This window comes from Platalea leucorodia (genome assembly GCF_965183815.1).
Source record: "Platalea leucorodia genome assembly, chromosome: 5".
Lineage (NCBI taxonomy): Eukaryota > Metazoa > Chordata > Aves > Pelecaniformes > Threskiornithidae > Platalea > Platalea leucorodia.
The window spans coordinates 72,884,689-72,899,410 of NC_138827.1; the positions used below are offsets into that span (position 1 = coordinate 72,884,689).

Below are 14,722 nucleotides of genomic sequence, written 5' to 3' on the forward strand. Positions count from 1 at the left end.
AGAGCCAGCAAGTGAAGCTTGGGAAATTGCCACAGCTCCTCATCCTTTCCTCCTTCCCTAAAACACAGCTATCAAAACCACAAGTGGATGCTTGTATTTTGTGGGATGAGCCTTTATTGAAATATTTGACATTTAGTTTCTCTGCTCATGTAATTTTGTCTTCTCAAAGGGACATTATGTGTTGCATGGGAGTCTCTTGCTGGATTCTCTAAGCCATTTTTAAGAAACAGTCCATGTAAGTACAACACTCAGGCAAAGGCTCAGGCCCAGGCTGCCGGAGGTCAGCATCACAGCCCCACCTGGGAAGTACTTCTGATCAACATAGTCTATGATAGTTGTCACAGCCAACATAGTCTCCTTGCATGTGGGTTGGATCTGGTCGTGGGGTAGAACAAATCCATGAGTACCCTTGTCTCGCAGTTCAAACGTGTAGGAGAAAGGAATGCCAATCATGTGAGCCCAGTCCCGTGAGGAGCCTGAGTTATTGTCTGTGAATTTAAAAATGGAGAGGAGATATATGCATTAAGCATGGTTCTTTGAAAATACTTCTTGCTATAGTTAATGTAAGATTATAGCAGAATCCCTGAACTAAGCAGTAACCGTATATCACTGTGACATGGAGAGCAGAGTTTCTAGGTGCTGCAATTCTTATTATACTAAAAGTCTTCCACGGAGCTTCCTAAGTGAAACAATCCTCCATAAGATGGTATTGTACAGTAACAGGAGATGAGTTCCAGGGATTCTGTGTTTTTACCATTTTACTGTGATTAGTGTGAGGTACAAGATGGATTGGCCATTTGTCTTTTCTGGTACTTCATTTCCTACATTGACACTGCCTGGAATTTCTTTGTATATTTGTTTTTAAGCATAATTTTTTTCAAGTCTGAAAAATTTCTGGCTACTCTGTATCACTGTTCATCTGCCTCATGGATCTTTTTTCTTGCCTATTCAGTATAAGTACAAACCCTGGCAAAATGCAGTCCTAGGCATGGACAAGTTACCTTATACTTACACCGCATTGCTCATGCAGTAGGTGACTCGTGACTCAGGGACTGGCACAGATAGGCACTGTGAATATGCAAAACCGCATGGGTACTGGAGCTAACTACTTACTTACTGTTGTGAGAGACTAGCATGACTTATTGCTTACTGAGAAAAGATTGGGTTTACCAGGCAGTGTCTAGGACCCTCTAGTCTTCTACGTAAAGGATGCCAACTAGTATCAGCCGTGATGGTGTGTTCGTGATATGGCTATCCAGTCTATTAGGAATGAGGCTGAAACCAGCATATTTCACACAAAACTGCAAGCAGCTGCCATGTGCTAACGTCTGATGGAGTAACTATAGACCTGATTGGGATTTTAATTTTTGCTTGACTCCAGTGAAGACAAATAGGAGTTTTGCTGCTGACTTCAGCAGGGTCAGGATGATCTATCACCAATCTCCTTCTGTCCCCTGTGATGTATCTGTGAGGAATTCATGTAGGAACTAGCTTCTGATCAATGCTTCCTTCCTTCCCGCAGTCAGCTTTATAACGTACAGTGTTATCTTGTATTCAAATGACTGCTGCTTATCTTCCACTGAACCAGCCCATTAAATATTACTCAAAGAGGAAACTCAGCAAAACAGTATTTACTGATGCCTGTGACACAAGAATGGCTCTCTTTCTTTGAAAAACAGAGCAATCAAAGGAAAACATAAAGAAACTTACATAAAATTAAAGAGGTTGGTCCTACTTCATAGCTGGTCCCATACTTTCCCATCAGGGCAGCAGCTGCTTTCTCGGCAACGTGCATCTGTAAGTTCAAAATAGGAACAGTATTGTCATCAGTGCCAGTACATTTGGCAACTAGTTTGAGTGGACCCAGACTTTTGTCTCTTTCAGCTTTACATTTACGTTTGAGCTTGAAGTTTTGATGTTATTAGTTCAGGACTTTAGAGAAACCCATTACAAACATTTTGGCAAATTGTCCTTAATTTTTTTAATGCAAATTATGTTAAAATTTTAAAAATGACTCTGCTATTAGGTAGAGAAGATATTTGCTTTGTTGTAAAACTAGAGGGCTGTCTTTTGGAGAATTAGAGTCTATGCTGTATAGCATACTGATACTGACTACAGCAGTGATTGATCTCTTACACTTGTTATATTGCCATAGACATCTTTAGAAACTGAGCCGTAGACAGACTAAACGACTTCTCCAATGACTCATACGAAGTTCGAACCCAAGTCCCTCGTGCTCTTGACTAGTGCTCCAGCTACTGGAATGTTCATAAATACACATGTTAATGAACTCAAATTAGAACACTCAGAAACTGAGAGGAGAAGTAACCAAGAAGTAGTTGCCTATTTTGCTCCCATTCTCCTGGTGAGCACATTTGGAATACCCTTTCTGGACGCAATTGTGACAACCATGTGTGTATAATGTGCTGGCATCCTAAAGTGCAAACGCGTTCTTCTGTGCAGCAAGAACTTGGTGCTCTTCTCCACTTACCTTGCATTGCAGTAACCCTATCTGTAATAAATAGTTCAATTTTCCTGATTTAAGATGAAGGATTAGGATTAATTCTGAGGGAGATAAACCTTCCTGACACTGCACAGAATGGCAATAACTCTGGGAACCAAGTCCCCGAATAAGCCCGGCTCCTCTGAAGGAAAGGCAAGAGGGCAAATAGAGTTGTACCACATGCTACTGCCTGTACTTGTTCTCTACAAGTGTAGAAGATGAATGTTTTGCCCTACCAGTTCTTCGCTGTTACTTGGAGGTTTAGTTGTGGAACCATACGGAGTGAGGATGTACTGTCCATAGGAGTGAATTGTTAAATAGCACAAAATATCACTCTTCTTCCTTTCGATAAACTGAGCCACAGCTCTTGTCTCGGGCTCTGATTCTGGTCCAGATCCACAGAATATTTCACTGCTGCAGTTATAAGAAACACCAATACCTGGAGAGGAATACAAAAAGTGAATCAAAGGAGAGACATATAAACACCAGTTCAGAGCGAATAGGGAAATTTACCTTGGAGTGTTATGGCATGTGTTTATGTGAGCGGGAGGACTAGACAGCTCAGTGGAACTTTAACGTTTTACTCTGTTGGTAGCAACTAAAATTTGCTACAAGACTGAAATATTTAACACACACTTACAGGCTGGCTGCAACGAAAACACTCTGACACCACCACAGTGTACCACCTGCCAGGGAAGCTTTGGAGGCTCCTTGAAATTCATGGCAAACACAAATACTGGCTGTTAAGTAACTAACTCCTAACATTGCTTCCTAGAGCTGATGCTTGCTCCTGCGGTGAATTAGAGGTATAGTTATATAAGCAGCGATTTTCTGCTCACAAAAATAAATGCCAGTTGAAAGTCAATGACTTAGTATTTTTACAAACCAGGTTTTTATTTTTACATATGTCTTGATGACAAGATGAGTGATGAGTGTTCTTTTCTTATAGGACTTCATCTTATTTCAGAGACTAGTTATTACTCTTGCTTTACATTGTGTTGCTGATCTGAAACACTTGGAACTTACTGCCCCAGGAGGAATTGAAATTTCGGTTCAGATCTGTCCCGTAGCAGGTGCCATTCATATGTGGAGAACGGTTTTTCCTCCACAAACGATCCTAAACAAAAGTAACTTCAGTTACATAAGAACAACTCAATGATCCATAGGGCCTAGCGATAATATGGTGTAAAGATTCCTTTATTTTAGACCTCTGCATTCTGAGCAACTCTTGTATTGTAAGAGTGCAACTCTGTGTGCAAAGGTGATAACACTTAGTGATAGAACATTTTATTTACTACAGCCAGGCTGTCATAGTCCACAAACCTGCATGTACCTTGAAATGAGCCTCCTGAGCTTTAAAAAAAAAAGTATGCTTTTTCTGTAGCTCTCAACTGCTTCCATGCAGTGTTGCACTCCTAAGAAAGATTTGGCATTGTGAGGGATACCGCTGTGTCCAAGAGACGATAGCTGAACTTATGTTTGTTTCAGATTCAAGAAGATGAATGCTTTTTTGTCAGCTGATCTTGCTGCTGCTCCTTGGTTCCCTGCTAGACTCACTGCTGTACTTGGTTCTCTGCAGACCTCACTGTTCTGCCTGTTTGAGCTTCTCAGCTGAATTACCTGTGCATCCAAGTGCAATGTGTGGTATGCCCCAAACCTGCCGGGGACCAAGCTCAGAGACAGCAGGATCCACATGGCAGTAGGCTGAGCCTGTTGGGCCATGCTGAGGTCTTGCATTAGAAGGTGTTTTGACTGGACTCAGGAGCCTGGAAGCGTGATGAGAGTTGCTGACGACCAACGTTTTGCATTATCCTCCATATTAGGAAAATTATTTGGGAGGGCACACCTATTTCAAAACCAAATAGCCCAATATTTGACCAATTTTCCTCCTGTTCCATGCTGCAAAGGTGCTTAGACCCATCTGCTAGTTGAGATCCCTTGTCAAGAATGACTGACTCCTCCAGACATGCTTAACTCCATCAACCAAGACTTGAGCTGTTAGCAGGGAACTAAGTCCATCCCCAGAAACCCAAAAGGAATTGATCTTGTAGTTTTGTCCTTCTCTCTTCCCAAGGCTCATGACATTTGCTAGGAATTTTTAACCCTGTAATCTCAAGTGACTGCTGATTTACCAGAAGAAAAAAAAACCTCTCTGCCATGAGAGGATTTGTGTGAGTAATGATTCTGTCACTGTTCTCTGTTTAAATGTAATTGCTATGATTGTATTTAAAATTAACAAAATATGCTGTGCACATCTGACTTTCAATCTAGTTCCTGAATTTTCACTACTTGCTTTTTCCCAGGAATAGATGTAGCCATCAATATTGAGGACTGGCAAGACATAGAGGTCCAAATTCTGCAGAAATCTGCTTATCTTTGGGTCAGATTTGTAATTTTGAAGAATCTGAAAAGAAAAAATATAGAGAACTGAGCAGAGAATCTAATGGCAATCACTGGAAAGAGCTAGTTTTGAACTATCATCAGGGAATCACTCACTCCTGGATATCACCATGGTATCCAAGATCTACTTGATCCCCAGATATGTTGAGATACCTACCTTTTGCCATTAACAAAGTGACAGTGTATCCAGTTATAGTGTACTTCATATGAATACAGCCTTGCAGGTATAAAAGCTGCATGATAGCATACCTGCACACCAGGTACTTTCAGTACACATGGAGCATTGCTATACTATATCTTAGGCTTGCTTTATTCCAGGGGAACTGTGGCTTTGTGATTCAGAGAGGCTTGATCCAAAAGCCACTGTGGGAAATGGAGAGATAGCTATCAAGTTCAGCGGCTTTGGAATCAGTTCAAGTGAAAGAAACAATGCGCTATGAAATAATGTCCCATATCTCATCTCAAACTGTGATTTGGACTTAGGTCTCCACAGGTATCTGCACTATGTACTAATTTTGAAAATCATATTTTAACAGAAAAAAACATAATTCTTGGTACTACGATAGAGAAGACAACTGAAGTATCCAAAGTGATATGGTTTCTTTATTATCTAGGTGGAAAAGTGAGGACTCACTTCTTTCACAAACCACTGGCAGAAGGCTGGAGAGATCCATTCTCTGGCATGAATCCCACAGTCCATCCAAATGATCTTTTTGGTTCTATCTGATGGTTGACTGATCTGAGAAAGTGTAAAAATGATCATTTGGAAAACTATTACATTACAATAAAATAGCCTAGCATAAAACAGAAAGAAAAGGATATGCCTTGATATGCCGTTGAGCCATCTGAGGTTATTATTATTACAGACATCATTATGACAAGCTCTCCTTCCTAATAAGCCCATCTCTGTAGTATCGCAGGGCAAAAGTTTCAAAGTGTCTGTTGAGCAGGACTGTCAATAAAACAGTTTCTTTTTCATTTATATTAGTCATTCACAGGACTGGTTCTTTGAGATTTTTTTTTTTAGAAGGGGAAGCACAAAAAGGCAGGGAATCTAGTTTTACTCAGTGATAGGGACAGATTAGACAATAACTAACCCAATTATTAAGAATATGGCTTTTACTAGAGTGTCTGATAAAAAATTTCATGGAATACTCCTACAGAAAGGCTATATGCCGTAAAAAGTAATAAAAACAACAAAGAAACCCTCTTTATCCTCACACATAGCTGTTGCCAAGCTAGTTTCAGCTTGATTTGTATTTCTAAACAAGACTTCAGTTAAATTTGTTGTTTTCACTGCGTAATAGCAATGGCAAGGTTATGGTGATAGTATATATGAAAGTTGGCAGATTTTACTGTACTGTTGAGTAGTAAAACCATCTCCTGTTATTTCAGTGAATTGGGATGAGCACTGTCTTAGCAAAAATCTGAATCCTGGCTTCTTCTGTGTACTTTTTTGTGAAGATACCTTTTACTCATTTTAAGAAAGTTCCTCCCTTACCTTCAGATAATACATTGTTCGATTCTCGATTGTCTTCCCCAGGTTGTGCTGAGTCACCAGCTCACTGTTGCTGTTCTGGATCTGAGTCATCCATTGATAAATCTGAAATAGTCACAGAGAATTCTTAGTCCAAAGTAGGAGTTGCCTTCTCTTTCCCGGCTCCATTTCCAGATTAAAGCATTTTCTTTTGCTTAGACGAGCAATGTTTTCCTCAGAGCCTATTTCAATCTGTGATATCACTTAACACTCATGGAAGGCCTTTCACTTGCCCCTGAGCAAAGGCATGATCATATCTCACTGGGTGTTAAAAGATAGCATCACTACAACACAACACTGATACTCTATTCTGGATCTCATTCAACATGCCCATCTTATTGGGCATCTTTCTGTTGACTCCACCAGACATAGAGCCACACCATCAGATCTTCAAAACAGTATTACAGTCTGTTCCCTATCAGTACTGATTTTCCACATCTGAGTTCAGCAGCAATCATCCCCAATGGGTAGCTCAAACAAAACATACATGAGGATTGACGCTGCTCTCTCACTCTTATGTGGCTAGGAGGAAGAATACCACCATGCTCTGCCTTTGTCCAGGCTTGCCCATTGGTCTGTGAAACATAGCACCAAGAAGTCTTCACTACCCACCCTCATGACATTATTCTCTCCTGAAGTGTCAAAAACCTGTCTTTAAATTACTTCTTTCTACAGGCCTCCCACTGTTCACCTCTTCTTCCTCACTGGGGTTCCAGAGACCCCAACAGTCATTGCACTTCACATTTGGCTCAGCATCAAACATACTGGGGCTTAAATGAATAAATACTAGAGATAATGATAAAGCATAATAGGGTAGAAAGGTAGCAAACCAATCAACTGAACCCCAGAATATTTGCAAAACAATGTGGCTACCTCACGCAGAGCATTTAGGTTTTGTTCAGGGAGGAATCAAGGATTTAATCAAAGTCAATGGCAAATTCATGTTCAATTCAACCAGGCCAAGATTCTAGTCAAAAAGTAAGGACTGATTCTGCAAAGAAGAAAGCCAGAAAGAGCTCCACTGACTTCAGCTGAGCTTTCTGCAAGTACAGAGTTTCTTGCTGTGGCATTTGCAAAATAGCAGCAACAAAGAAAGCAAGCAGACTTGGGTTCCTCTTTACCTCTTCCATTGGATGATATTGGGTGTAGACATAACCTTCTGGGACCTGCCTGTGGCTGCTCCTCTCCCTTGGCATGCTCTGATCCACAAGTTCCTGCACGTCAGGTATTAGGACTCTGAGGGGAGGGGAAAGGGGGAGATGATAGAAAAGAAAAAATCCCTAACAATTCCTGCAGAACTATCATGGGGGGTACCTTGCTTACATCAACAAATGAAAGGATTTAGCCTCTTCTGTTGTGAACTGCCCGGCAAATTCATCACCATCAGCATAATGGTTACTTTCATGTAAGAGAAAGTTCAAAGTACTGCGATTTTCACTGGGTTTTAACAATAAAGTATTCATTTTACCAGATTTTTTTTAAAGATTGACAATTTTCTATTAAAAAAATGTTCAATATCTTTCTTTTCTTCACCACTTCTGATTCTGGGCAAAACTCTAAGATACCATGTTTTGGGAAAAGGAGGGAAAAGTGAAAAAAAGTGATTGCAAAAATCAGAACAAAAACCCTCTTTCCTTCAAAAAGCTCTTCTTGCTTTTAGCTGCAAATTAGTTCAGAAATTAGTATAGCACAGGCATGATTCTATGATCAAGGGAGTCAATAAAACCTTTTCCTTGGCTTCAGAGGACTTTGGATCATTCATACACTCTGCTTTCTCACTGCAATCAGTCCCTTGTAACACTGTAACACTGTAACAATCTGTGCTCATTGTAAACGCTTGCAATAAGACAATTGCAAAGGTAGCTTAAACATTGTTGATTTCAAACACTGTAAGTGCTAATAGGCTATTCTGCTGACAGTAGCACTGATCGGCATTTCTGGAAACTGAACATAAGAAACTTTTAAGAGTAGTTACACCTGACTTTCACTCTGAGCTTTGATGTTTATTCACATCTGAACTTCAAACTAAAATTCAGGTGGTGCAAATTCCCATGAACTGAAGCCACACACGCAAAATGCCTTATCAGAGCTCTGGAGAATTGAAATCCCAGAGTCTGACACAGTCAGAATATTGATGTCCTGATTATAATTTGTCATTTATGTCTCTATCATTATATACCTAACTGTCATGTTACCTTCCTTGCATGTCAGCTGCCTTCTAAAAGGTGGTTCCTGCTTTGAATCTGTTATAGGAACTTTAACTGTAACACTGCCGTACTCATCTCAACCCCTTTGCAATACAAAGCCAAAATTTCAGCTTGACTATTAAATTACCCACATCTTTCTTTTGGACCCTACACAAGATGGATACAGTTCTGGCCCCAGTGCAAGGAAAAAAAAAAAAAAATTAAGCTGCTAACTTCAGTTTAGTCTTTAAATTTGCACTAGAATCAGTTGAAACCATTAGAAACTGAAGAGCCTTGATATAAATAAGGGGTTAAATATCTTCTGGTACGTTGTCTAAGTCCTGAATACCCAAACCTGATGCTAGATCATTTGTACTGGCTCCCACCTCATCTCTCTCCATCTCTGGTTGTCAGGGCATCACACTTACTAAGAAGAATTTGTCAGGCGAGGTGCAGGATGTCAAGATTAGCTTTAACTCTAAACAGCTTTGAAGTGGCACCAATCCTCCTTTAACTTATCTTTGATTGGTAAATGTCAGTGTATGTCCATAGGCCATTTGTCACCAGCCCTGAATGACTACGGGATTGTTTATATGAAATATAGCTAGCTACTGGTTACCTGAAAAAGTCAATTCCAAATGGGAATGGGACTGTGTGAGGAATAGATCTTATTTAATCCCATTTGGCTTTATAAACACTCTTTGTATCTGGATTAGATCTTCTGGTTGGAAGTAAAAGCATGGCAGTTAGTGAAGATGTGTGGCTGGGTAGGTGTTATAAAGCCTCATGGGCCATTTGCAGCTCGGGGCTCCCACTTGTGTGCGCAGTGGGGACCGGCCACCGGGACCTTTGTCCCAGGCTGGGATGTCTCTGTTTGGCTGGACGGTGCCAGGAAATTCTCATCAGCCTGGAGGGGAAGGGGGGGGGATAAGGGTAGGAAACTGCAGCTTTGAAGAATCTGGCTGAATATTCACTTTGAAAGGGCTCTTCGCCAAACCAGATGAGCAACAAAAGACAGGGAAGGGAAAAGGGAGAGAGACTGCTTCTCTGCAGTGACACTGATTAAACCTTTGGGCTCTCCAAAACAGGGAGGACCCTGTCTTCAAGTATCCATGCTTTCCAAGAGCAAAGCATGCTCCTATAAGTAGTGATTGTACCAAGTCTGGCTTCCTGACTTCAGACTAAAAAACTGAGCCATGCATCTGAGTGCCATCCTCTGCCACTGAGAAGGCAACAGCAGGAAATAAGACAGACTGGGCTGTCTCGGATCCCAGCTCCAAATTCGCAGTCTAGGCTAGTTGGAAGGTGAATAAACAGGGCATAGGGGAATGTACTCTTAAGACTCAAAGGCATCTGTGCATTGGGCAGGTCAAGGTAAGTTGGAAGCACTTGGAACAAAGGTTGGGTCCTATCATCAGTACTTGCTGACTGTTCATTGGAAAGGGCTAGGTCCTTTTGTGATAGCAAGGAAGGTTGTTAGAGCCAGACTTTCCCATCAGGAAATTAGAGGTTGTACTTGTAAGAGATCATGTGCTGATCTAAGCTGTCTTTCACGTCCTGCACCAGAGGGGCTGGGACCCTTATGTGCAGGTCTTCTCCAGCCCAGATGTTTTCAGGCAGCAGGGGCTTCCACAAATCCAGCTGTGCAGAGAAGAAAGAAATGCACAAATCAATCTCTGTTTTCAGAATGAGAAAATATATTTAAGATAGAGTAGCTGCATATCAATAAATGAAAGAAGTTTTCCTTCAAATTCTCCCCTTAATTATTCTCCAGCCATCTGTTCATAGAGCATGCAGGACAGGCTTAGTGTTTCCATTGACTCAGGCACCACTTCATAAGGAGCAGCACCTTCACAGAGCCATGCAAGGAAACTAACTTCTTTCCATAAATTCCTTCAGGTAGTGGAAGGGCAATTCCACCCTACACTAAGAAAAAAAAAGTTAGGTAAAGCTTTTTCAAGTTTACTTTAACCTTCATTCCTGTCCAAAGTTACATGCAAATCTCTTTTACAGGCTAAGACCCCACTCTGCTTTTTGGGCACACATGGTTATTCTTACTCACCAGTAAAGTGCTGCAGAGATGCTGAAGATGCTGGACTTGTTGAAATGTTTCTGGCACAATATGCAAAACCTGATCCCTGGAAATTCAGCAGAACAACAAGATCAGTTTAAATGTCTGTTAAAGTATCCATGATGTCATAAGTCAAAAGGAGGTATTTTGTTATGTAGAAGGAAGACAGAGCATGTAGCTGAGTGCTGTTTCAACAAAAACATGTCTGAGTGATGAATGCCTGGAATGTTTTAGGTACAAATAGGACTAAGTAATGTGAGTTTTCTGTTGCTAGAGTGTTAGGTTAACTCTGCTTCCTTGCCAGTGGCAATGCTTTATTCACCATACCAGCTTCACTGAAGCCAACTGCTTGCATGAGCCCTGGTATGTGTTTCTGCATTTACAGGACCAGGGCCAAAACAAGATAATTGGTAATATATCATAAACTATTTATTTGATCAGATGTCACTTTTTTTTTTTTCTCCTGTTTGGGAATTATTCAGTTATTCCAGATAGACTTTGTGCTTTGCTGATCTACTTCGTCATGCAAAAACATTAGATAGCCATGATAAATGAACATTGCTAAGAGCTTGAGATGTTCACAAACTACTTGTCATGAGAATAACCAATTTATTCCGCAAATAGTAAATAGTGTGGTCTCCAGAATTGCATATTCTTACTCAATTTGCAAGAAACAAAAATTTCTAGTACAGGATCTATCATTTTATCTTTCTAGAAAAAACACACAGATCCAGTGTCTGAGTATATATTTTTATGAGGCCCCATGAAAATTTCATTTACTACAGGCTTAATCTGAAAAGAATATTGAAAGTTTACAAAGAACAAATTAAAATGGCTGGAAATGCAGAAAAAAACAAATCTGTGTGTTCTATTAAAAAAACCTTTGTAATTATTTTTCTAATTTTTTTTCAGTATTTGTTCAGATCAGCTTTCCAGGACTGATAGCAAGTGTGACATTTCTAATGAAAGGGTTTCATAATAAGGAGTGGATTTTGATGACTACATTACATTACTCAAAGGTGAGATACCAGTTATTCACTACTGATGTGATAGACTGGGGAACCTGAGAAATAGTTGTTCATAACCAATAACTACTGCTTCATAGTCTCCTTCAGTGACTTCAGTGGGCCTTGGAGCCTTTACAGGACAAGTACAAAAAAAAAACATTTTACGTTTTAAAGCTTTTGTAACAGAAATTCTTGTTGCAAAAGCCTTGCATGAGTTTTTATTAAAGCCATGGTCATTATGGTCATCAATATAATATGCTCTCATCATTTGAACTGCAACTGCTATCATTTGTGCTTCCATACACAAATGTACAATTATCAACTTAATATACATGCAAATAGAATTCACTATTCATTCACATTATCCACTGAAAAATAGGGGAATTTGGTGGGTTTTTTACATCTTTCTTGAAAATATCACCTTTGCTGATAGAGAAACGTAGAACTTGGTAGTTAATAGGGGCTGTTTACTACTGGTTCAGGAGATGCTGTTAGTATACAGGACCCTCATCTATGGGGCAAAATGATTACATTTGCATTGCTAACGATTTGGTACAACAGCCATGAGATCTTTGTAATAAACCTTGTAGATGCAGGATAAACATCTTTGCTAGGAGAATAAACATCTCAGCTGCAGTTCAGAGTTTATTCTCTCTAAATGCCTGGGCTTGCTTTCCTTTTTGTCTATCAGGAAGGGAAACAATATCCTGTAATATCTTTCTATCCTCATTGACATTATGTCTTAATTACACCAAATGAAAGAAATGCCAGACAGTCAGATTGCTGCCAGATGGCCAGCTCTTATTTACTGATAAACCTTTTACAATAGCCAGTGTGGAGACAAATCATTTTTAATAGTAAACTAAGATTAGAAAGCACACACTCATTTATGATTATGGACTAGGATTCTCAGTGGGAAAGTGCAAAGTCAGCCCATGTGATCACATGAGAACAACAGTTTTTTAAATGCTACAGTAAAGCTTTCTTACCAAATTGAAGGACTGTTCTCAGCACAAGCTGCATTTCCTTGGATGCTCATAGATCGGATATTTCATTTAAGTTGTTGAACAGAGCAAATAACAATGAAAATGGGCTTTACTAGTCATTTCACTTTTGTACAGGTGCTACCCACCCAAAGTCACGCTAACTATTTGATTAAGTATGTTTTTAAATCCCATGCAAGTACTCCACAGGTTCAGTCCTGGACAGCAATTAGAAACAAAAATGAACACTACATTACCAAGGGTCTGTTGGATTCTATTCAGTGAAGTCGACAGGCTCTGACTGCATCCCTGATACAAAACTAAAGACTAAATATTATCCAAGGGAAATAACACATTTTAAAGAGAGAAGTAGTGACTCTGTATGCTCTGCCAGGAGCTTTGCCAGGGGAGTTGTTGAATGGGTATACTTAAGGAGGAAGGAACTTAACTTGCAGTAGGTATTGTTTGGTTTTCTCTCCTTTTTAAAACTATATTCTGGGGATGTAATTAGTCTAGAGGCATTCAGCACTGGGTTACTTTCTCTGTTTATTTTAGAAAATTCCGTGTATAAAGTTATATGTGGATAGCTGGCCTCCACACTATATTTGTGCCCCTCCTGCAAAACCCAACTGTTGTAAAGGCAGAGTGACCTATCATTCCTTGTAAAGTTGAGGGTGAATGAAACAAAATAGTTTAGATGATAGGCAAACAGCATAATTTTGTATCACTCCTTTTCTTATGAAGCAGAACTGAGAATGAAGAATACAGCAAAACTAGACATTTCATACTTTTCAAAAACATTAATCAGTAATAAAAAATGTGATAATCTCATTCTCTGAACACCTTGGGGTGAAGATTGTTTGGACCAACTCCATTAGGTTTTTTTTGTTATTGTTACAGGTTTCCAACAGGGGTTCAGTATCTGAGCTGATTTTGAGACACTATCTTTTTCACATAACCTCAGCTGTCTTTTATTAATGGATATAATTTTGCTCAGTCATCCCCCCCACTTTATACTCAGAAAAGACATTTTATTTCTACAGCATCTGATTTCAAAGTTCATTATGAAAGACGCTAAGCCAAATTCAGCTAATGAAAGCAGAGCATCCTGAGATGCATTTGAGGGGCATTCTGTATCTCCTACAGCTGCAGCCATATCTTTGTTGGCTTGGATTTGGTTCCTCTTTCTTCATTTCCCATCTTTATGTTTTCTTTCCAAGTCTTACAAAGCTTACAACTTAGTAACCTTATATCCAGGTTTTCAGTTCATAATTGTTATTATTATTCTTACACAGTGCCTGGGAATTTCACTGCATGCACAATTCTTCATGATACCCCATTCACACTCACCCGTCATATCGCAATTTCAAGCTGAGTTTTCCAGGAATTAGCATCCCCAGAGAAAAGATGATCCTAAGAAAAAGCCACATCTGGATTGAACATTTTATTTGTACAATTATAATAGGTAACCAGACATCCTGGAAGGGAACCTGTCCTTGTTGAATCATTAACTTCTCCTTTTTCTTAATTCTCCAAGCTCTCCTCCACATCCCAAAACACAAACATATACAAACAACAACATTCTCACTGAAGCACTTCTAAGAAGAAGATTTTTCTATATGTCACCTTCAAATCTTTGAAAATATTATGTGGCAAAGTTGGTAGTCATTGGAGAAAGTGTTACCTGCACGGTCCATGGCAACTAGTGAAGATTAGCTTATAAAAATCATAGGGAACAAGAGAACAGCAATAAAACAAGCTCCATCCTTGCTCACTTCCTTCCTGTGTTTGCGTCTTTGTGGAGCACTTCTTTGACCTCTTAGCTGCAATTCTGTCACTTGCCTAGCCAAAAAGAGGACGTAAAAGAAACAACCAACATTTCTGTAAAAGGGTAAAATGGAGACATCAGAGTCTCATCTAAACCACTTTCAGTTGGACCAGATCAGTCTCTGGCCACAGACTATCAACTTTGCACTGTCATAAAGAGTGATTTTGTTATATACTCAAAACAGTGGGCTGGTTACTGCCTGAAATA

At 39.7% G+C, this 14,722-nt stretch overlaps 1 protein-coding gene across 1 annotated transcript; it reads right to left on the reverse strand.

The window, feature by feature from the left end:
* Positions 1-219: 219 nt before the first annotated feature.
* On the reverse strand, positions 220-14,117 carry CPO (carboxypeptidase O; the record flags this gene model as incomplete). The annotated part of the gene is made up of 11 exons (XM_082311451.1): positions 220-488; positions 1,711-1,795; positions 2,740-2,942; positions 3,530-3,617; positions 4,794-4,907; positions 5,538-5,642; positions 6,405-6,506; positions 7,562-7,676; positions 10,143-10,267; positions 10,689-10,764; positions 14,038-14,117. The coding sequence occupies 11 exons, from the start codon at positions 14,115-14,117 to the stop codon at positions 220-222; spliced, it is 1,362 nt and encodes a 453-aa protein (XP_082167577.1).
* Positions 14,118-14,722: the final 605 nt, after the last annotated feature.